Source organism: Pleurodeles waltl, chromosome 7 (genome assembly GCF_031143425.1).
Source record: "Pleurodeles waltl isolate 20211129_DDA chromosome 7, aPleWal1.hap1.20221129, whole genome shotgun sequence".
Classification (NCBI taxonomy): domain Eukaryota; kingdom Metazoa; phylum Chordata; class Amphibia; order Caudata; family Salamandridae; genus Pleurodeles; species Pleurodeles waltl.
In genome coordinates, this window is record NC_090446.1 from 593,925,531 (window position 1) to 593,948,367 (window position 22,837).

At 46.9% G+C, this 22,837-nt stretch overlaps 1 protein-coding gene across 1 annotated transcript in view; it reads left to right on the plus strand.

The window, feature by feature from the left end:
- Positions 1-10,031, plus strand: part of GFRA3 (GDNF family receptor alpha 3) — a 115,313-nt gene extending 105,282 nt beyond the window's left edge. Inside the window, exons 7-8 of the mRNA XM_069244455.1 lie at positions 4,544-4,659; positions 5,265-10,031. Of these exons, the coding sequence (XP_069100556.1) occupies positions 4,544-4,659; positions 5,265-5,417 (269 nt within the window). The 3' untranslated portion in view covers positions 5,418-10,031. The remainder of the gene's footprint in view (positions 1-4,543; positions 4,660-5,264) is intronic.
- Positions 10,032-22,837: the final 12,806 nt, after the last annotated feature.

The following is a 22,837-nucleotide window of genomic DNA, read 5'->3' on the forward strand; positions in this document are numbered from 1 at the left end:
TACACCAAAGGCACACTCAACTAGAAAAAAAGGTGCTACCATGGCCTTTCTAGGAAATATTTCAATGACCGAAATATGTAAGGCAGCTACATGGTCTACGCCTCATACATTTACCAAACACTACTGTGTAGATGTGCTAACGACACAACAAGCCACAGTAGGACAAGCAGTACTACGAACATTGTTTCAAACCACTTCAACTCCTACAGGCTGAACCACCGCTTTTGGGGAGATAACTGCTTACTAGTCTATGCACAGCATGTGTATCTGCAGCTACACATGCCATCGAACGGAAAATGTCACTTACCCAGTGTACATCTGTTCGTGGCATTAGTCGCTGCAGATTCACATGCGCCCACCCGCCTCCCCGGGAGCCTGTAGCCGTTTAGAAGTTGATCTTGAACATCTGTATATTTGTAAATATATTACTTTAAACTACATTATGTACATACGTATTCACTCCATTGCATGGGCACTATTACTAGCATATACAACTCCTACCTCACCCTCTGCGAGGAAAACAATCTAAGATGGAGTCGACGCCCATGCGCAATGGAGCCGAAATGGGAGGAGTCCCTCGATCTCGTGACTCGAAAAGACTTCTTCGAAGAAAAACAACTTGTAACACTCCGAGCCCAACACCAGATGGCGGGATGTGCACAGCATGTGAATCTGCAGCGACTAATGCCACGAACAGATGTACACTGGGTAAGTGACATTTTCCATGTATATATATATGTTCGATGGCATGTGTAGCTGCAGATACACATGCTGTGCACATCCCGCCATCTGATGTTGGGCTCTGAGTGTTACAAGTTGTTTTTCTTCGAAGAATATATATATATATAGTACACATACATTTGGTTGCTTTCAGCCAGCTCTCTTCATCGTTATTGTGTTGGGGCAGTCACATTCTCCTCCCCTCCTCCCCTTTCATTAAGGCATACAGCATGTGGCAAGGGTTCAGCCCTCTTCAGCCATTGGATAACTTTACAGTGAGTGATGGCATTCTGCTCTTTCACAAGGAGCAGATCCCACACAAAGACGACCCCTTAAGTGCCAGAGACTCCTACGATGATTGTGTTTTTCAGACCAAAAAATATTTCTGCTTCTAGCCATTGTTTTTTTAATATATTGACAAGGGCCTGGCAGCTCCCCTCAAACTCGAAAGTCAGGCAGTCAGTGCCCAAACTATTGGGTTTGCCAATGCTTGTTTTTGAATGACATGCTTTAGCAGTAGTTCTGAGCTTGGTGAGGATGTTGTTCCAGATGCTGGGTGCATAAATGGAGCAGGCTTGCCTCTGGTCTTCTCCTACATGAATGTCCTCGTCTCCAGTCTGGCAATGCTCTGGCTCCCACTGTGACGCTATCCGCCGGAGGTGATTATTTTGTCTGCTAGATCTGCTGCAGTGCCATTTTTTGTGGCTAATTTTCAAGATGATGCAAGCTTCAAGGAGGAGCCAGCATTGTTCCTTCAGTGTTGGGATAAGGAGGTTAAACCTACCTCTTCAGACCTCTGATGAGACATGCTGCAGTGTGGAGTACAGCTATTGAGGACAATGTAGTGATAGAGGTTGTTATTCAGAGCTAAGGAAGGAGAGCTGTGGCTCTGTGTTCAGTACAAAGCAAACACATGCAGAGATTGATATACCCACAGACATGATTTTTTCCAAGCCTTGGTGCGGCCAGGTAATAGTGCTCATCGTTATTGCTTCTGGCAAAGGCTCTTCTTGTCACTGGCACAGGGCGGTGGGTACTGTTGCATCCAGTAGTTAGCCAAGACACCTTCAGGTTTTTGGACTCTCCAGTGGTAGCTGTCGCGGTGCAGTCGGGGTTCACTCTCAAAGGTGGTGACAGTTTCGCCTCAAATACAATAGAGCAGAAGGTTATCGCAGTTTTTAAATCAATGTATTTCTTAGCTTAGCCCTATTAGATGCCAACCTACAAGCCAAGACAGCTTTTACATAGTATGATGTAGCAACAGAAAATGGTGTCTGCCATCTATACTTTCTATGGAGTAATATTATCTTGTGGGGCCAACTTCAAGAGCACTTGAAATACTTGGAGCTTTGGTAGCTACTACTGAGCTCCTCAAGAGTAATTATGGTACAAATGTGCATTTGTGCATTTTACGTGAAGCTTTTTTCTACTGTTGAAATAATTTTCCCTATGGGAGGGCTTGCTTCCCGTAGTCTCCCATCCTGAAACTATGGGGGTGTTTGGGGCACTTTTCAACCATGCTTGCTCATGAATGATGACATTTTCAGGCCCAAAGGTAGGTGTGCAAATACAGTAGGAACAGTGAGTCAATATTTTGTGAAAACCTACAACGTTCCATCTTGGCTGTTTTTTTAAATATTGCTGGTTTGTTACCTGGGAACACCTACTTGTTTAACCCTTCACTAAATATATTAGTCTGGAACCTCCTGACAACTTAGTGGAGTTTAGGCAGTAGTAAGTAGAATCTGAAGTTTGAAAATTCACAAATCCTGGTGTTTTTTCAGCCCACACTAATTTGAAAACAGCTACATCATCTAGAAAGCCAGGAGGACTGGCAACGCTGCCTATCTGACCGAAAAGTTCAACACCTCCGATGTGTTGCAGCAGCCAGAATCCCATCAGACTGGAGATGACGGAGTGCAAATGATTAAAAAACAAGATAACAGGCCTTCTCCACATCTGGAGCAGCATCCACAGATCCACCTGCACTACTCCAACCCTGCTCTAACTTAGGGAAGAGTTGAAGACACACATCTTTAAAGAACACTACACCAGAGTGCAGTGACAATACACAAACCATCTACCCCTGCTATCACACATTGACTGCATCCTCGCCTTTAACCCTGTACAGTACTGCAATGCATTTCTGCTCCACAAATACTGCATACATATATACACAAGTGCTCCTGAACCAGGATTTGGGAATTGCTAGCATAAATTCTACTTTTTGGCTGTAACAGAACGGCAAAAGGTTTTGTGAATCAAGCTCACTGGCCTCTGTTTCCGCCTTACCGTAAGGTATTCAATACTGGTAAAGCTACTTATACTTGGGCATACCAGATGCACAAACCAATCCAATTCTATTCAGCTTTCTCAGATATTGATGAGAAACGAAAAGTCATCGTTTGAAAGTGACAGGCAAACAGACTCGTTAGTTTTCCATTTCACATCTGTGTTATTTCGCAAAGTTATCGGCCCACTGGAGCCTGGTTTTAGCAGAACTTCTCAGAGGGACAGTAAAACGTAGTTCTTCTGTGTCTGAGAGACATTTTCTGTTGAACCAGTCTTTCGAGTGTATTGCATTACTTTTTTATGCAACGTATGCCCTCACGTTCAATTCAATACATGCTAAGTAAATTTCTTTTTTTAATAACGTTTTTATTGCATTTTTAGCGCAACAAAATAAGATTAAACAGACAGGTCAACTGTATACATAAATAGAACCCTTTATCACTGACCCATATCAAAACCTCATCAGTCAACTCAGGTAAATCAGTCTAGGTTTTCCATAGATCTTATAGTTCTGATAGATATGGTAAATGCTGTTTTATTGGCACAATTGGCATTAAGGGACCAATCATAATGAAGCCTTAGAAGTGCAGTGTAGATCCTCCATTGGCGCCCATTGTCCAGCTGACTCCATTCCAGTAGGGTTTGCAGGACAGTGGTCCATGTCGCTGCTGCACAGTTCTTTTGACAGGATTTTGATGCCGAAGTGTGTGTTTTTTTCTGTTGGGTTTCTTGATATACCTGGATTGCCTGCACTGCTGTCCTCTTACTCCATCATCAAGCTCCGCAACCCGTACCCCGTTTTGTGGTGCCAGAGCTCAGGGGACTAGCGCTCTTGGCTTCAGAAAAAGTTTGGAGGTCACAAGGACTTCAGCCCCACCCCTGTTTGGTAATCTGAAATGGTCTTCAGCAAGGTGACCTCAGCATTGCTTTTCAAACTGAAAGAAACACCTTATGGAATGGAATCATACTCATGGCTGAGATGCAGTGGAGTCCAATGTCAGCCTTGGGCTGCTAGAGCCAATCAGATGTCCACACAGTTAGGAATGATGTTTCTCCGTGCCAAGTTCTCAGTGCACCAGCAGTTTGTGAACTATGCTTACAACGTTTAGTTACTACTGCTTAAAGATGTACTCTCCTAGAAGCAAATTTCAAATGATCCTCAAAATCCCAAAATACATCCAAGACCACAAACCAGGCCATCACACTTAACTGCAAGACTCTAACACCCTCTGCGTGAGGATCTCAGATTGAGTCTCAACCTGTACTCCTTCAGGGCAAACCCGAAAACCAACTTACTTAGCTCATATCCAAAAGACTAACTCAACAATCTCCACCTTACTGACTTTACTGTACTCCTCTACAATTGTTGTTGTATATCTGAGTGGTGTGGTCCATGTTAAACAGGTACTTCAATCAATAAATAAAATAATAAATATTCTGCAGTGCTATGTACTACCCTTTCCATCCTCTATTGGCAAGTTTGACCTTATGAAAATGCCTTTTACAATAAGGATTTAACTTCTTGTTATAGAGACGGCAGTTCGAGCTCAGATGGGATTGAACCCAGTGCTGCCTCATGCCCTTGCAACCTCGGGCACCTTCCAGAGGAGCGGCAGTGATGCCTCCTTGACGTCTGAAATGCAGCAGGTAATAAGTTGCTCTTAAAATCTCTGCAAGTTATATCCACTAAACAAAAGAGGAAGGAGGGCCAGGTGCAGGCTGGAAGTACGAAACTATATTGGTTGTACGGGGTTGTGGCATGATTGATGGCAGTCACAGATGAAAGTTTTCAGGATTCTGGATGGTCTTCAGTGATTGGCAGGAATGAGGTTGCATGTCAGGGACGGCCGGAGTGGCTAGCAATGTTGTGGGTGGTTAGCAGGACAGCTATAAAAAAAATGTCAGTGATTTGCAGTAGCAGGCTGATGAGGTGGTTGGCAGGATAGAGGCTGCGTCTGTGTCAAGGATGGTTGAAAAGGGGCAGTTGGCATTTGGCTGACGAGTAGCAAGATTGAGGTTGTTCACATGATTAAGGGTGTTTATGATGCTTATGACAGCTTGTTGTGTTGACTGACACATTTAGAGGGTCGGAAGCAGAGTGTATTGAGAATAAGAGTGAATTGAGAATATTTGGCAATTGCAGAATTGCAGGCAACTTGCCGTATAAAGGTTGGTTGGTCACCCTGTTGTGCCTCTTTCATTCTATTTGTACCGGCCCCTGTCTTACTGGCTGTTGTTTCTACTTACCGCAGGTGGTGGAGGTGGACACTGGTAAATTTGCAGAACGTCATGAAGTCGCCACATGGGGCTCCGGGACATCTACTAATAATACGTCAGCAGGCTCCCTCATGCCCTCTCTTCCGCTGACACTGCTTCTAGGCTTCCTGCAGGCCGCTCAGCTCTGATGATGCGTGGGCCACCTATCGGCTTCTTTCTGACATTTTTGAATAGGGTGCAATCTCGAGTAGACACGGCACAGTGGACAAACATCTGATTTGAGTGGGATATTCCACAAGACTGCAAAAGACACCTGGCTTCGGCGGAAACTACTGACATCCCCAAGACTGGGACTCTTCACCCAGAACCGACAAGAACGCATCACCAAATCTCAAGGCTGGGCAGTTCTTGCATTCCCTTCTGCAGACTATGACTGTTCTAGTACTCACCCCTGCTTCACTGGGAAGGACCATCTTTCACCCTCACTCCAGTGAGATGGACCAGCTCCCAGCATCCATTCCTTCCCCCCACTTCATTTAGCTCGACCAGCAGCCTCTCTGCAGGGCCCAACAGCACATCCACAGCTTCTACAGATGGGAGCAGAACCCGCTCATTCTTCACCACTGGTTCAGCAGTCACTGCTTCTCATATGTGCTGGGCCAGCACTCATCCCTGCTTCATGGAGCTGGACCAGCTGTTGTGTTTATTTTACAGGGCTGGACCAGCCAGTGACACCGCTTTAAGGAGGTGGACCAGCCCTGGACATCTCTTTGCAGGGCTGTACCATCTCTTGCCACAATTTTATGGAGGGAGTAAACACTCTGAGAAATGTTCCTGGAAGGAAGGTTTTAACAGTTGTCTGATGTTTGATGAAGGCAGACTTATTGTGCACGGCATCTGCCAGGAAGAAACTCAACGACCAGTTCAGCGGCACAGGACTTTCTAGGGAGTTGCACACAGTGCATTTCTTGTATATGTAATCAAACCCTCCCTAGGATGTGCACAGCAGCCCCTCGCCTCGTGGATATGCATATAGACCCATGGATGTGCAGACACCCCGAGCCTTTACCAGAACAAGATGTGCACACAGACCGCCGATTCTGCATAGGAACTGCTAATGACGTTTGTATTTTGCAAGTCAGCATAAGATGTCCTTGCACGTGCCCACACAGCCTCCCTTAGACATGCAACCAACCTGTCCAGCACAGTATCCACGAGGGGGGGCTGGTGTGGAGCTCACTGCCCTCGTTCTGTGCCCTAGGTTCTATTTCTTCCAGGCATTAGCCATAAGACCCAGCGGCCTTGGGTGAGGGCCTGGGTCTGGATCAGACATGCTTGGAGCTCATTGGACCATGGTCTACATGTAATCAACCAGGCATGAATCTAGAGGGCCTGGTTTTGCTTCAATGAAATGACACTCTCCCGGATGTTCTGAACAGGAAGAAGCCCAGCCCTCCTCAGGGCCATGGGAGTCATGTTCCAGACTAGCGAGGCAGTCATCGACGACTCCTGAGTCCTTCCTTCTTCTCTGTGCACTTCTCGAGCAGTGAAGGCCGGGCTGATGGAACATAGGCGTATTCTTCACTTGGACAATACCATATTGAGCAGTGATACTCGGATGGTATGCCCCTGGGGGCCGGGGGCTGAGATAGACTTCAATTAGCACTTAGAGAGTGGGACTGTAAATACAACAGTATTACAGATCATATCACGTTGCTAAGCATTAATGAATGGCAGAGTGGAAAATGTATGCTCTCCCCCCATTTCCGGGCTCCCAGGCCTCACGCCCGGCCCCTGCAGCCCCAGCACATAGCAGCCTGCTTCCCTCTGGACTCTTCACAACTCTTCCCTTCTGTCTCTGCAGTCCTTGCACACGGTAACTCTCCCTCTCTCTTTCCCTTTCCCTCTCAAATAAATGCAGATTGCGTTCTAGCTACATCTACTCTGCGCACATGATCTGGGTCTGCTACCCCTACACATAGCAGTATAGCAACTACAAGGTCTCTGTCTCTCTGCGGCCCTTGCATACACAGTCATGTCTCCCCGCTGCCCAGCACATTGTGTGTCTCTGTCTCCTTCCACCATACTCTGTGTGTATCGCCCGCCGTCCCCTGCACATAGTTTGTGTCTCTCTCAGCTTCCTTGCGCAGTCTGTGTATCCCTGCAGTTCCTGCACACAGTGGTATGGCTCCTTCAAGCCCTCCACCATATGCTGCTCTCCGGTTCCTGCACACACAGTCCACCCACGTGGGACAGTCCAGTCGCTGCACATAGTGGTGCGGCTCCCTCCAGCCCCTCACACACAGTCCACATACCCGGGACAGTCCAGTCGCTGCACATAGTGGTGTGGGTCCCTCCAGCCCCTCACACACAGTCCACATACCCGGGACAGTCCAGTCGCTGCACATAGTGGTGCGGCTCCCTCCAGCCCCTCACACACAGTCCACATACCCGGGACAGTCCAGTCGCTGCACATAGTGGTGTGGGTCCCTCCAGCCCCTCACACACAGTCCACATACCCGGGACAGTCCAGTCGCTGCACATAGTGGTGCGGCTCCCTCCAGCCCCTCACACACAGTCCACATACCCGGGACAGTCCAGTCGCTGCACATAGTGGTGCGGCTCCCTCCAGCCCCTCACACACAGTCCACATACCCGGGACAGTCCAGTCGCTGCACATAGTGGTGCGGCTCCCTCCAGCCCCTCACACACAGTCCACATACCCGGGACAGTCCAGTCGCTGCACATAGTGGTGTGGGTCCCTCCAGCCCCTCACACACAGTCCACATACCCGGGACAGTCCAGTCGCTGCACATAGTGGTGCGGCTCCCTCCAGCTCCTCACATGGTAGCCAGACTCTCCGCTGGAGTTTAATACCTGCTACAGAGCCTCCACCGAGGCTGTGACTGGAGCATTTGCTTAGGGTCGGTTTTTGGGTCATCTTTTACTTTCTGGGATGAAGGGCATAGCCTATAACCCTTCAACCAATGTGGTGTAAAGAAATCCCTCTCGCAGGCTCCTCCACTCAGCCAAAGATCTTTGCAGTCTGTGGAATGACCACGTGAAATGCAGTTTTGAAGATTCATTACATTTTGCAGGTTGCACCACCATTTTGCATTTCACTAGTGGGTGCTAATAAGGGATAGCAATTGCCACCTTGATGTGCCCCTTGGAATCCCTGATACTTCCCTTGCTATTTATTGAGTCATGAAGGTAGCAGGAGTAGAGAGGAAACAGAGCCTTATGTGCCCTGTTTACTTTCCATAGGTTCCATACCTTGCCCTACACAACATTTCCCTCACCAGTCAGAGGCTCTTGATGGACCAAGGGACAAAGGGTGTGTGATATCAATTCCTCTCACATTTTTCTCCCACGTTTAGGTTCACACTACCTCTCTGAAGGTACTTAAAGTCTTAGTATGGCATGCTCAAACTCTTGAACAACTTCCTGCCCACATGTGGGAACCCCTCATCACCATCTCTATTACTGGCCTCTGATTCCCTGGCCACCACAACTCTGCCTGTGGTGTATGTCAATATTGTCTTTTCAGTGTGTTCTCTTTCACTTTATTGCCCCAAATGCGTCCAGTTATTTAAGTGTTATAGCCCACTGCCGAGGGCAGTAACAGTTATTCGAGACCCAAACCTCAGTTATAGGTACCAGCCACAGACAAGGACCTAGATTGATTATGAGGTCCTTTAATAACTGTTACAGCCTGACGCAGAAGGGCTTTAAGGCTTTTTAAATATTCCACCGACTAAAAGCAGAATGTTATAATGAAACAGGGGCAAACAGAAAGATAAACATTGGAATGTTGGAGCAGAAAGATTTTACGAGCCATCATTGGCCCTGAGCCACTTCATTCTCTTCAACAGAGCTCCCAACATTCCAATGTTTTACTGAATAAAAAAGACTCATACACATTCATGCCTTCAACACATACATTCAAGCTTGCATTCTTCGTGAAGGTATATAGACACATTTTCTCTCACAGTATGTGTATATACCTAGATGCTCATGTACGCGTTTCCTTACACACACTGCACACAAACTTTCGCACAACATACGTGTTCCCTTTGAATGGATGAATACTTGTTTGCACACATACAACTTAAACTGTCAGACACATCAAACATCCACACATTCTCAAACAACAATGCCCACATACAAGACAAACACATACACTGCCTCTAAACACTACCACTGGGAGACAAAGATCACCATACATTTAGAGTGTTACTCCACCAATCTAGTGCTGTATGTCTCCGGTCACCTTAGCACAAGCCAGATTTCTGCCATTGACTTGGTGCGGACACCTGAGAGGCTTTTGTCAGCCATATTGTAACTTGCGTGCTTGTCCTGTGGTGAAGGAGGCCGCATGTCTCATTTGGAAGACTTTGGAGGATATTTACTAACATTTTGTGTGGGGGCTTGCATAATGAAAAGCAATGCCAAAAATAGTATGTTTACTTTCCATTTAAAACGTCTGCTGGTGCAACACAAAGTTGTTTAGTGTTGGGCAAGAACTCATGCAACCCTTAGTGTATCCAGGCCCTTGTGTTTCCTTTAACTGTCCCTCCCTTGGGTTTACCCACCATTTTCCATGCAAAGGGAATTCTTTCATATTGTATATCACAGTGCACTGGGGACATCAACAGAAAGGTCCCCTGGGCCTGTCGCGATCTCATCATCCCCTGGTTGACAGGAGCAGAAATCCACCAGAAGGAGGAGAGATGAAAAACACTTAGGGGGTTATTCCAACTTTGGAGGAGGTGTTAATCCGTCCCAAAAGTGACGGTAAAGTGACGGACATACCACCAGCCATATTACGAGTTCCATAGGATATAATGGACTCGTAATACGGCTGGTGGTAAATCCGTCACTTTTCCGTCACTTTTGGGACGGATTAACACCTCCTCCAAAGTTGGAATAACCCCCTTAGTAGGGAGAACAGATTTCTCAATTGTGCTAGGAAGATAGACACAAATGTTATATTCAAGAATGTCCACATGTACTGGTAGAACACAGATAACTTTATTCTCTAGGTCTAAGTTGGAAGAATCCTATATGTTTGTTCCCAGTAACACACCTCACCAGGAATTTGTAAGTTTAGCTTATCTACTGATATACTTAGACGGCCACAGGAGACACACTTCAAGTGATATAGCTCTCCTGCAGCTCAGGCACACAAGACACTAACAATCAGTATGTCTGTCCTTTCTCACTTACACAAACAACAGTTTACATAGCCACAGAACATGTGATACTACACCAAACCCTGGCGAGCCAAAGCCCCTAAGCGATGGGAAGCCACATGTGTGGCATGTGCTAGTTATGGGCTCTAGACTCTCATTGATGATAGTTCCATTCTCGTCTTTGATCCTGTGCCTGGTCCTCTGCCCCGTGCAGTCCTCCACAGAGTCTGGGAGGGCTCACAGGGAGCCATCTCTCTCCTTCTGACTGCAGCAGCCAAGAACTGCTTCAACTGACCTTCAACGATCATCTCTTTCCCATTAACGAAGTGGGAAACCAACAGTTTCTGTCTGCAACTACTGCAACCTGTGTGTTCCCCATCTGTGCATTTAGCTCGATCTCTTCCATCAATGCTCTAATTTAAAAGGTATATTTGTAATTAATGTGTCAAGAAATGGAGTTGTGGTTTTCACCACTTTACATCTAGCCTGCTAGGGCAGAGTGCCTGACCTCCTATCTCCACAGTGCAGGATTAGTATCTTTCGAGGTGTTTGCATGGTGTTAATGCAGCCACTACTCTCTTTTGTATTATGTTTGTGTGGACTCCAGCTTCACTCTCTAAAAGCCAACATCGGTGGCTGACTGTTTGCCCTGGGGATCTCAGCAGTCTGTGTTCTGTGGTAAAGGAAAACACAAAAGGTACAGTGGAAATGGAAGAAATATCCTATTTGGGCATTTGCCTAGACTCTAGGATATGCTAATAAGCCAGTCATAGTGGATGAGGAAGCCTCACCAACATTTTGTGACAAGTTTCATGATCGGCAGTCTCATCCCACCCTGGTGAGATAATATCCCCACGGCAGACTGAACCTTACTGAGATGAGGTTCTTGATACAGCTAAGACTGGACAAAGCTAAGATCCAGATCTTTGTAAACATACCTAGAGGGAAACCTAAATGAATTACTGATATTCCTAGGAACTCCAGGTATGGTTCAAATGATGTGTTGCATGGTTATGGGTACAAGGACTCTTTCATCCACTACGGATCCAACATCCAGTAAGATTGGCTTATTAGCATATCCTGTGGTCTAAGCAGGTCCCTCATAGGACATTTTCCCCATTTGCACCATGCTGTTTGCGTTTTCTTACCTCTGTATGGAGGGTGTGCGGTGGGTGCACCTGTGACTCTCTTCCTATGTTAATAGACACTGGGGCAAGGGACAGCACAGAATCCCTCTGGTCCAGCTAAGCAGTTCCTTCTTGTGCATTAGCAGATCCACAGCACTCCAGTACTGCCAGGACGCTCTCTGGCATTTTATGGTTTGACCCCCTCAAACAACACAAGGTACAGTCTTCCTTTTAACCTCTTGTCATCCATGGTTATAAGCCATGGGCATTTTCACACTACTTTCCGGAGATACTACTAGCTTGCCTGGCCTCTGATCTATGTTGGATTCCAGGAAAGTAGTCGGAGGACTGATGGCCTCCTTGATTGTACAAGTTAATTGAACGCATTTGTGTTCACAGTAAATGACACCTGGTCCTCTGCTAGTTGCCCAAAGCCTGAGAGATCTATATGATACTTGCCCTGGAGAGGGGAGAGTAGGGTGCGTAAACTGGAAGAAAGGATGCTGTGGTGTTACAGAGTAGGAAGGGATTCAACAGGGACCTGTGAGAACTGGGGGTAGGTCCTCCCCCAGGCCAATCAAAAGTCAGAGAGAAGGTGGTATCAGGCTTGTACTGTCAGCAGTTTAAATATTGTTATCTTTTGAGTGACTTGCTGCACCTTCTGGCCTTTGTAACATATGTACATGGTGACATCATGTCAGCAACGATGCAGTGCTTTGGTCCCGGACTTTTCTTTTACAAAACCTTACTGTCAAGTGTGTGAGTTGAAGTGAGCTACTACTACATCTCCCAGAATGCATGAGGTTTGAGGATGAAGACCGAGAAAAAGGCACTGCACATGTGGTGACAAGGAACCAACTGGTAGCTTTACCTATATGTATATATATACTTTCTCTGCCTCTGCTTTCATTGTGTTTGACAGCTGTAAATATTTCTGTTGTGTAATAAATATAGAGTTTAATTTCATTAACGTCTAATTCTTGTCTAATTCTAGAAACATAGGGGGTGATTCTAACCCTGACGGGCGGCGGAGGCCGCCCGCCAGAGTTCCCCCATCCAGAACACCGCTCCGCGGTCATAAGACCGCTGCGGTGATTCTGGGTTTTCCACTGGGTTGGCGGGCGACCGCCAAAAGGCCGCCCGCCAGCCCAGTGGAAAACAACCTTCCCACGAGGACGCCGGCTCAGAATTGAGCCGGCGGAGTGGGAAGGTGCGACGGGTGCAGTTGCACCCGTCGCGAATTTCACTGTTTGCAATGCAGACAGTGAAATTCCTTGTGGGGCCCTCTTACGGGGGCCCCTGCAGTGCCCATGCCATTGGCATGGGCACTGCAGGGGCCCCCAGGGGCCCCACGACAACCCATACCGCCATCCTGTTCCTGGCGGGAGGACCGCCAGGAACAGGATGGCGGTATGGGCTGTCAGAATCCCCATGGCGGCGCAGGATTCTAATGGGCAGCGGAAAACCGGCGGGAGACCGCCGGTTTTCCACTTCTGACCGCGGCAAAACCGCTGCGGTCAGAATGCCCTGCGGGGCACCGCCAGCCTGTTGGCGGTGCTCCCGCCAACCCTGGGGGGTCAGAATGACCCCCATAGTCAGTTCATACACCCAGGACCAGATTTACTAAAGTTCGCACAGCGCTATATGAAAATCAGCAGTGCTGTGCTACGTGAATGGTTAAAAACATGTTTAACGCCGTCTTTATTAACGCTTACACACAAATGATGTGTTCAACCATTTTAACATGACCTTTATCATTGACCCTCAGCTCACAGGTGATCCAAATCTGTCTTGAGTGAGATTTGTACTCAAAGTATACCCCCCAGTAGACATCTCACCATGAGGACTACTGACCAAGGGTAAGCCACATACAGTGTGTAATTTCGCCATAATTACATATCCAAGCCACTGGAAAACCACACGATATTCCGTATGTCCCTTCTTGGCACCCTACTTCACTTTAGGATTTCTTGAAAAGCCAAGTCAGGCCTTTTTATTAGATCTGACTTTGAGTGAAAACCTATCAATGTGTGCAGTAATTCTGTCTCGGGATTAACATTACACCATCGTTGCATAGATAACAAGCATTGACAAAACCAATAGGTTTTGCCTATGCAAGAGCTACTGGCTTTGGCAATGTGTTTTTGCCATTGTGTACACTAGTGTGGCTGCTGTTCAGCATGGCTAAACGTTAGTGGCATGGGGTAGATTAAAGTGGGCTAGATTGGGGTAGAGTATTATGGGGTAGGTTGTGGTAGAGTGGAGTGGGGTAGATTAGTGTAGAGTGGGGTGGGGTAGATTGATGTACAGTGAAGTGGGGTAGAGTCAGGTAGAATGGAGTGGGGTTGACTGGGGTGGATTGGAGTGTGGTGGAGTGGGGTAGATTGAAGTGGGGGAGTTGAGTAGATTGGCGTGCTACTTTGGAGTAGGGTAGATTGAATTGTGGTGGAGTAGGGTAGATTGGGGTGAGTGAAGTAGACTGGAGTGAAGTAAATTGGGGTAGATTAGAGTGTGGTGGTTAGGAGTAGGGTAGACCGGGGTAGAGTGGAGAGGGATATATTGGGTTAGAGTGGGGTAGATTGGAGAAGAGTGGAGTATGGTATATTGGGGTAGATTGGAGTGGAGTGTGGTAGACTAGAGTGGAGTTGGGTGGAGTGGGGTAGATTGGGAGCTTTATAGTAGGGTAGAATTGAATTGAGTGGGGATAGATTGGGATAGTTTGGAGTAGGTAGATTGGAATTGAGTGGAGTGGGATGTATTGGGGGAGTGGGTTAGATTGGAATGTGGTGGATTGCGTTCAAATGGGTTAGACTGGGGTAGAGTGGGGTTGTTTGGGGGTACAGTGGGGTAGATTGGAGTGGAGTAGAATGGAGTGGAGTCAATTAAATTGGGGTAGACAGAGGTGAAGTGGGCTAGAATGGATTGGAGTGGGGTACAGTGGAGTGGGATATATTGGGGTAGATTGAAGTGGACTGAGACAGACTGGGGAAGAGTGGAGTGCAGTGGATTGGGGTAGAATGGAGTGGAGTGGGTAGACTGGAGTGAGACAGAAGTGGGGTAGAATGGAGTGGAGTGGGGTATATTGGAGCAGAGTAAATTGGAGTGGTGTTAGACAGAGTGGTGTGGGTAGATTGCGATGGGTGGGATAGATTGGAGTGGAGTGGATTGGGTTATTGTGGGGGTAGACTAGAGTGAAGTAGATTGGGGTAGATTGCAATGGGACAGATTGGATGAGGTAGATTGGAGTAGGATAGTTTGTGGTGGAGTGGGGTCGGGTAAATTGGAGTGGTGTGGGGTGGATTGTGGTGTAATGGGTTAAATTGAACTAGAGTGGGGTAGATTTGAGTGGCATGTGACAAGTGAAGTGGAGGGGGTAGATTAGGTAGAGAGGAATGGAGTTTGGTAGATTAGAGTAGAGTGGAGTGCGGTAGATTGGGGCGGAGTTGGATAGATTGGACTCGAGTCGAGATTGGAGTGGAGTGAAATAGATTGGGGAAAAGTGGAGTTGGGGTAGATTGGAGTGGAGTGGAGTGGATTGGAGTGAAGTGGAGTGGGGTACACTAGGTGCATTAGAGTAGAGTGGATTAGAGTAGAGTGAGTAGATAGGAGCGGGGTTAGTGTGGAGTAGGATAGTTTGGTGTGGGGTAGAATGGAGTGGAGTGGGGTAGAGTGGGGTGGGGTAGATTGCAGTGGGGTGGGGTAGAGTAGATTGCAGTTGAGTGGTGTGGATTAGGGTAGATTGGAGTGGAGTGGATTGGAGTAGATAGGGATAGTTTGGGGTGGAGTGGGGTGGATTGGGGAGGAGTGGGTTAGGTTGAAGTGTAGAGGAGTAGATTTGAGTAAAGTGTGGTAGATTTGTGTGGAGTATGGTAGATTGGAGTGCCGTTGATTGGCGTAAATTTGGGTACAGTGGAGTGTGGTAGAGTGGATTAGGGTGGAGTGGAGCGGGGTAGTTTGTGGTAGATTTTGGGATATTGGAGTGGGGTAGATTATAGTGGAGAGTAGTTGGATAGATTGCAGTAGAGTTTGGAGCGGAGTGGGGTAAATTGGAATGGAGTGAGGTAAATTAGAATGGAGTCGGTTAGATTGGAATGGAATGTGTTGGATTGGGGTACATTAGAGTGGGATGGATCCGGGTAGATTGGAGTGGACTGGAGTGGAGTGGGATAGACTGGGTTAGATTGGAGCAGAGTTGGGTAGATTTGAGTGGAGTGTGGTAGATTGCTGTAGAGTGAAGTAGATTGGAGTGGGGTGGGGCTGACTGGGTTAGATTGAGTGTAGTGGGATAGACTAGAGCGTATTAGATTGGAGTAGATTGGGGCGATTGGGGTAGAGTGGAGTGGGGTAAGTGGTGAGGATTTTAGTGGCATGTTGTGTCATGGAGTGAGTAGCGTAGATTGGAATGGCGTGTCAGACAGTGGCGTTGCATGTCATGAGTGTCTTAGAGTGGAGGGGTGGAGCGGCATGCCATAGAGTGGAGGGTCGTAGAATGGAGTGGAAGGACATAGAGTGGAGGCGAGTGACATAGTGTAGAGTATGCATGATGTGGTAGTGCACTGCCATTACAGACAACACATTTTCAATTGAAATGACCATTAAATTTGCATTGAAATACAGTTTTACTGCACACAAAGAATAATGTGTGCAAATGTCACCACATAGTGTAATTAAGTTTTTTGATCACATATTTGTTTCCACCACTTATCAGGAAATACAAAGAAAATATGCTTCATTTGTACTAATTCTGATATATTTTGAAACATCAGCAAAGTAGTTTTTTTGTGTGCTAGGAAAAAAACATACTATAGCCTCTCTTCTTACATGGATACTCAGCAGAGTTGTCACATAAATTCTCTCACTTTGAAGTCAGAGAAAGAAAAGTAAACACCAAGCTCCCTCAGAAGATACAGCTTGGCATTTGACATCTTTATTTGAATGCACAGCAAATGTCAAAGATAAGAACAAGGTTTAAAGGCCTGTTAGAAATGGGGTCTCTACTTGGCAGTCGGTTTGCACCCTGTCCAAGAAGGGACTCTCACTCTAGTCAGGATAAGGGAGATATCCGCTCAGATAACCCCGCTCACCCCCTTGGTAGCTTTGCACAAGCAGTCTTGCTTATCTCAGAAGCAATGGGTAAAGCATTTGCACATAACACACTTTAATAAGTGAAAACACTACAAACGGACACCACAACAGTTTTAGAAAAATAGCCAATATTTATCTATATAAAACAATACCAAATATGATAAAAATCCAACATACAGTAATAAAAATATGAATTCTGTAAGATTTACTTAAAAATACAGTTCCTTGAAGTCGATAGCTCCACTTGGGGCTATCAGGGCGTCGTGATCAGCAAAACCAACAGTTCAGGCCTGCCGCGGCGTTGCGGGCCAGCTACAGTGTCGGGAAGACCCACAAACAGTAACTTGGATTTGCAGGCCGTTGTGATCCTCGCGGTGAGCTCCGGAGAGTAGCGTCGCTGTGTCGGTTCCGGAGTCGGTGCAGGAATTGTCGGGCCCTTGAGGTCACACAGGTTGCAGAGCGAACTCCAGGCTGATGAAGTCAGGTGTACTGGCGTGGATGGCGTTGGGGCTGCGGTGTGAAGCGTGACTATGCGACTTGCGGTGCCCACAGATCACGGTGCAGGCAGCGTCTAGTGGCGTCAGTGAGACCAGGGCTGTGGTGTGAAGCGGGGCGGTGTGACGTGCGGTGTCCACAGGTCACGGTGCAGGCAGCATCGTCGTTGCTGAATCGCTGTCGTCGGTAGGCCCAAGCCAGCGGTGCGTGATGAGTCGGTGCTTTGTGACCCTCACGAGCACTGTCCGCAGGCAGGATGCCTGGTGATGACACAGAAGTGGATGGTGCTGGCGTCGGTGGACCGGGGCTGCGGTGAGGGACGGGACTGTGCTTCGTGTACTTCACGAGCGATGTCCACAGGCCACAGTGTAGGCAGCGGCACCGGTGTCAGGAGCGGCAGCGTTGGGGATGCCCAGGCTGCGGTGTGAGCAGGCGATGCCGGAGTGCGGGGCCCTCAGGTCGTGGTGCGAGCAGCGGCTCGGTGAAGTAGTCCAATGACGACGTTGAAGAGACCAGGGTTGTTGCCTACGTTGCAGTGGTTTCTCCTCTTGAACAGCACAAAACACACAGTTCCCAGTGCTGCAGGTCGAGGAAACTGAAGTCTTTGGTGTCCCTGAGACTTCCAACAGGAGGCAAGCTCTACTCCAAGCCCTTGGAGAATTTTCTCAAGCAGGACACACAGCAAAGTTCACCCTTTGTACTCTTTTCAGGCAGAAGCAGCAACTGCAGGCCAGTCCAGCAAAGCAGCACAGCAAAGGGACAGCTCTTCTCCTGGGCAGAGGTTCCTCTTGATTCAAGAAAGATTCTAAAAGTCTGAGGTTTTGGGTCTTCTTATTATACCCAGTTCTGCCAAAAATTTGGCAAAGTTCAAAGCAAAGTCTCAAGTGTTTGCAAGATCATTCCTTGTCCAGGCCAGGCCCCAGACGCACACCAGGGGGTCGGAGACTGCATTGTGTGAGGGCAGGCACAGTCCTTTCAGGTGTGAATGACCACTCCTCCCTCCCCTCTAGCTCAGATGGCTCATCAGGCTATGCAGGCTACACCCCACCCCCTTTTGTGTCACTGTCTAGAGAGTTGCAAAACAGTCCAACTGTCAAACTGACCGAGACAGACAATCCACAAACAGGCAGAGTCACAGAACGGTTTAAGCAACCAAAAGCCTACTTTCTAAAAGTGGCATTTTTAAACAATCAATTTAAAAAACAACTTCACTTAAAGATGTATTTTTAAATTGTGAGTTTAGAGACCCTAAACTCCACATTTTCATCTGCTCTCAAAGGGAATCTACGCTTTAAGGATATTTAAAGACAGGCCCCATGTTAACCTATGAGAGAGATATGCCTTGCACAGTGAAATCCGAATTTGGCAGTATTTCACTGTTAGGACATATAAAACACACTAGTATATGTCCTACCTTAAACATACACTGCACCCTGCCCCTGGGGCTACCTATGGCCTACCTTAGGGGTGCCTAACATGTAGTAGAAGGGAAGGTTTAGGCCTGGCAAGTGGGAACACTTGCCAAGTCGAATTGGCAGTTTAAAACTGCACACACAGACACTGCAGTGACAGGTCTGAGCCATGTTTACAGGGCTACTAATGTCGGGGGCACAACCAGTGCTGCGGGCCCACTAGTAGCATTTGATTTGCAGGCCCTGGGCACCTCTAGTGCACTTTACTAGGGGCTTACCAGTAAATCAGATATGACAATCATGGATAAACAGTACACTTTACACAGAGAGCATATGCACTTTAGCAGAGATAAAGTGCCTAGAGTCCTAAAGCCAACAAAAACCGGTCAGAAAAAATAGGAGGAAGGAGCAAAAAGACTGGGGATGACTCTGCAAAAAGGGCCATTTCCACAAGGTCTGTTTACAGAAAGTGAGTTTGTGGAAGAATATAGTAAACAAGGTTTGGGCAACAGGAGAGACGATCTCAAGATGGACAGCCTACAGCAAATAAAGCCAGCAAATAAAACATTAGAAAATGTGAGTTTCAAACCAATGCTAATGGTAAGCAACAGGCGGAATGCATTCCTAGGTGGGCTTTCTGAATGTCCCAAAGATGTCTTTAGCAAACCAGACACCTACACTGTTTGGTAGCATTCGACCTAAAAAGTGTTGGCACTCCATGACAAATGGTAATTTTTCAATATGCTTGCTTCAACTTTTCAGCATAAATATATTTTGCCCTAAAAGGTTGGTGTGCTGCCATTTGTGACACTTTGCATCATGCAAATTCCTACTAAATAATAGTAAATGGGGGCACCAGAAGTTTCAGGGGCCCTTGGTTGCTATAGTCTGTTTGGAGCTTTGTGATATTAATCAATTATTGACATATGCACATCGGCAGTTCTACATTTTTCTGCTAAATACGTCAGAATTTTAGGAGGCAGAGTAAATATTTCTACCACAAGTAAAATGTCACTGCAGATTAAAAAAAAGCTTACAAATGTCCCTTCCATCAAACATGAGACTGGACTATACAAGGGATCTCCCTTTCCCTTGGGCCAATACCCTTTTGTAAGAAAGAGCACCCAACACTCTACATTTGCCTGAATTGTTTTCTGCCCAGTATCCACCAGATCTGCGATGGTAAACGTGTCTCAAACTGTTATCACTGTAACTCACAATAGCCTTGCCAAATGAGTGTTCCATCTCTCTCGGTAAGTAGGCAAATAACTGTAGAAGCTATTGGTGTTTCTCCTGCTATTGTATCTTTCCATAAAGTTCCACGTTCACATGCCTTGCTGAAGCAGGTTGATGACAGTAAAACATGCACACACCTCTACCCCAGGTCCACCAAAGTTCCTCATCTAAACTGGGGTGGTCTAAGTGTCCCCTCACTACATTAGCTCTATCAGACCTACCCGAGGAAGTGGGCAGGTACAAGTGTTGGTGCTCTGTTTATGTGGTCTCTAACGTGTTCTCAGTAAAGTGCCAATGCCTGGATCCATCATGGTGGGCAGTTTGTGACTAGCATAATATGGATACCATGCTAGGAAGTTTCTGTGTTCTTGACCTAATGCACATGTAATGGCAGCACTGCGCCTATGCAGATAAGTCCGGTCCATGTGCATAACTTCTTAGCCTGATACAGTGGTTAATTTGAGCCGGTGATTTTTGGTGCTTGGCACCAGCATGTAATTCTCAACACAGCAGTAATGACCATCCACTACCTGGTGGAGCTGTCTGTCTAATTTTGAGATGAGCACAACAGTGTTTAATAAATCAATATAGATTAAAAATGAATGGGACCTGCTGTCCACCCCTTCCTAAAGCTCTGGGTGGCCTGGAATAGTCTGAATTGGTACATTTGTAGGTAGAGGTGGGCGCCCACTGGAAGCTCGAGCCAGGCTGGAGTATGATGCCGGCCTCTGGCTCAGCTCGAGGTCATCATGGAACCTCAAGCCCAAAATGAACGGACCTTTCCTGTGTCTTCTGCCTTCTTCCTTCTTCCTTCTCTCTGCTTTCGTGCACAAAGAATTAAAGGCTCACACAGGAAAGGTAAAATAACCCGAGATATGAGCTAGAACCAGCAGATTGTAATGTCCACTGGTGAAATATGAGGGGAATCCTGGAGGAGAAATTGGGGAGGCCTCTGGGCCTAGCCAACATTGACCTTAAGGTGAAGCCGGAGACTGAAGAAGCAAGGCTGTGAGGTACTGGTGTCAGTCATTCCAGAAATCAGGTCAGAGATATCTGCCTGCGAGTCTTTCATTAGTGATGATCCTGACCCCTGAGCACCTGTTGAGGGCAATGCTGGGCTAGAATGATGGGCGTCACAAAATACCTGCCAATCCTCAAACCAGAGAGAGTTGGTGGCCATATTCCACATTTTCAGGGGAAGGCCTTTCTTTTCTTTACAGACCTCCAGGCAGCAATGCTTTAATATATCGCCAGAGCAGGAAAAGGTAGTCCCGGCTTTCCGAAGTGTTCCTGGGTTGAAGCACAACGACTGTACCCGATACCAGCCTCTCACCAGAAAAAGGGAATTTAAATGCAGATTAGCTCTTTCAGGTGTTTTACTCCTCAGTGGACTAGAACCCACATGGGAGGATTTTTCAGAAGGTGTATAAGATGCCCAACCAGCCAGCGCTGGAGCTATTTCATCTAGAGAGGATGTTCAACTACCAGCCTTCATCATGGAGGCCTCCAGCCTAGGGTGGGAAGTAGAGATGCTCTTATCTTCCCGACCAAACGGTCCCCTGTGCACTCCTGTTCTGATAACCCTTCTCCCAGGCGGGCTGAGGAAGATCCAGTAAGAAGCTATGACTGTGAAGCCTCACCCTGGCCTCTCAGATTCTCATTCTATGGATCCAGCTTTTCTCCAGTGCTTTCCCTTTTCAGCTTCCAAGGTTCTAGTCCCCTTCAGTCTAGGCCCTTGCTCCGGCATCCTTAAAGAGGAAAGGATCCAAGGGGGAGGTGGTGCCCTCCATACAGGCATCCACCTAGAGTGTCCCATGACGTCACACACCGAAACTTTGTCCTAGATGGTGCATTTACAAGGACCTTGAGCCCCCGTCATACTGGGCTTTATGAAGGATTGTTTGCTCGAAGGGTTCATTTACAGTGAATTTCAAAACCACAGCAGATATCATCAAACAAAAGAACAGTCCAGAAAACATATTGTTAGTGATTGCTGAATAGGCAGAACTGGATAAAAAGAAGTGTTTTTATTCCCTACACTGGACGGCCCATTTAAAGGATGCCTAATATCCACTGTATAGAGCCAGTGTGCTTTTAAGGTGTTGCAGACTTCTGGAAGGTAGGTCATCAGATCTTTGTTCTCAAGTCTTCTCCTCAGTTTCCAGAATAATAGAAAATGGTTGTCCATTCTAGACAGAGGACCTGCTGTTTGTCTTTAGAGGGTTATAAGAATCACCCTTTTAAGGCTTCAGGTTCTGCCCCACTGGTCTGGGAATCAGATGATTAACATTAACACCCACTAACGATGAAAGGTCTATCTGGGGGCACATTTATCAAGGGTTTTGCAGCAACCTTGCGCCACACAAGGTGGTGTAGCGCAATGCCAAACCTATAATGAGACTTACCAAGCTATGCAAGGCCACCTTGCGTGGCTTGGTAAAGCTGGAGTAATGCAAGGCAGCGTAAGTTGCTGCCCTGCGTTACTGTGTCCCTGGGAGGCGTTCCCTGGGTGAAGGGTGGGTGTTCCCATACATCCACCCATAGATTCTGAAGCATTCCCGGATTTACTGATACTGGTAGACCTGGGAATGCATCAGAATCCTGTGCCTTCTCAGGGGAGTCCTAAGAAGGAGAAATATCTTTATAGCTCCTTGTTTTTGTCTCTTTCTACATGTGCATCAGAGGATTGATTTTGTGTGGGAAGATGTCCTTTACTGCACAAACACAATCCTGCAACAAGGTATCTTGCTGTGTCGGGCTTCATGAAATAATGATACATATTGCTCCCAGTGTCTGTAGCCCTGTATCAGTTCAAAGATGTCTTCTCAGTCCTAGTGCAGGACATAATTTTTCTCACACTCTTCAGGGATCCCATCCAAACGACTGTATGAAGGTGGTTCTTCATACCGCATTTCTAAGCGCTATAAATTACAGGTGTTACACTCTCTTAGGACAGCATTAGTAATGAACAATAGGAGCAGCTTGTAGACCGTAGATGGACATGGGTTAAACTTATATAGAGAGACAACAATGGTCATCCAGGTATTATTAACTAAAA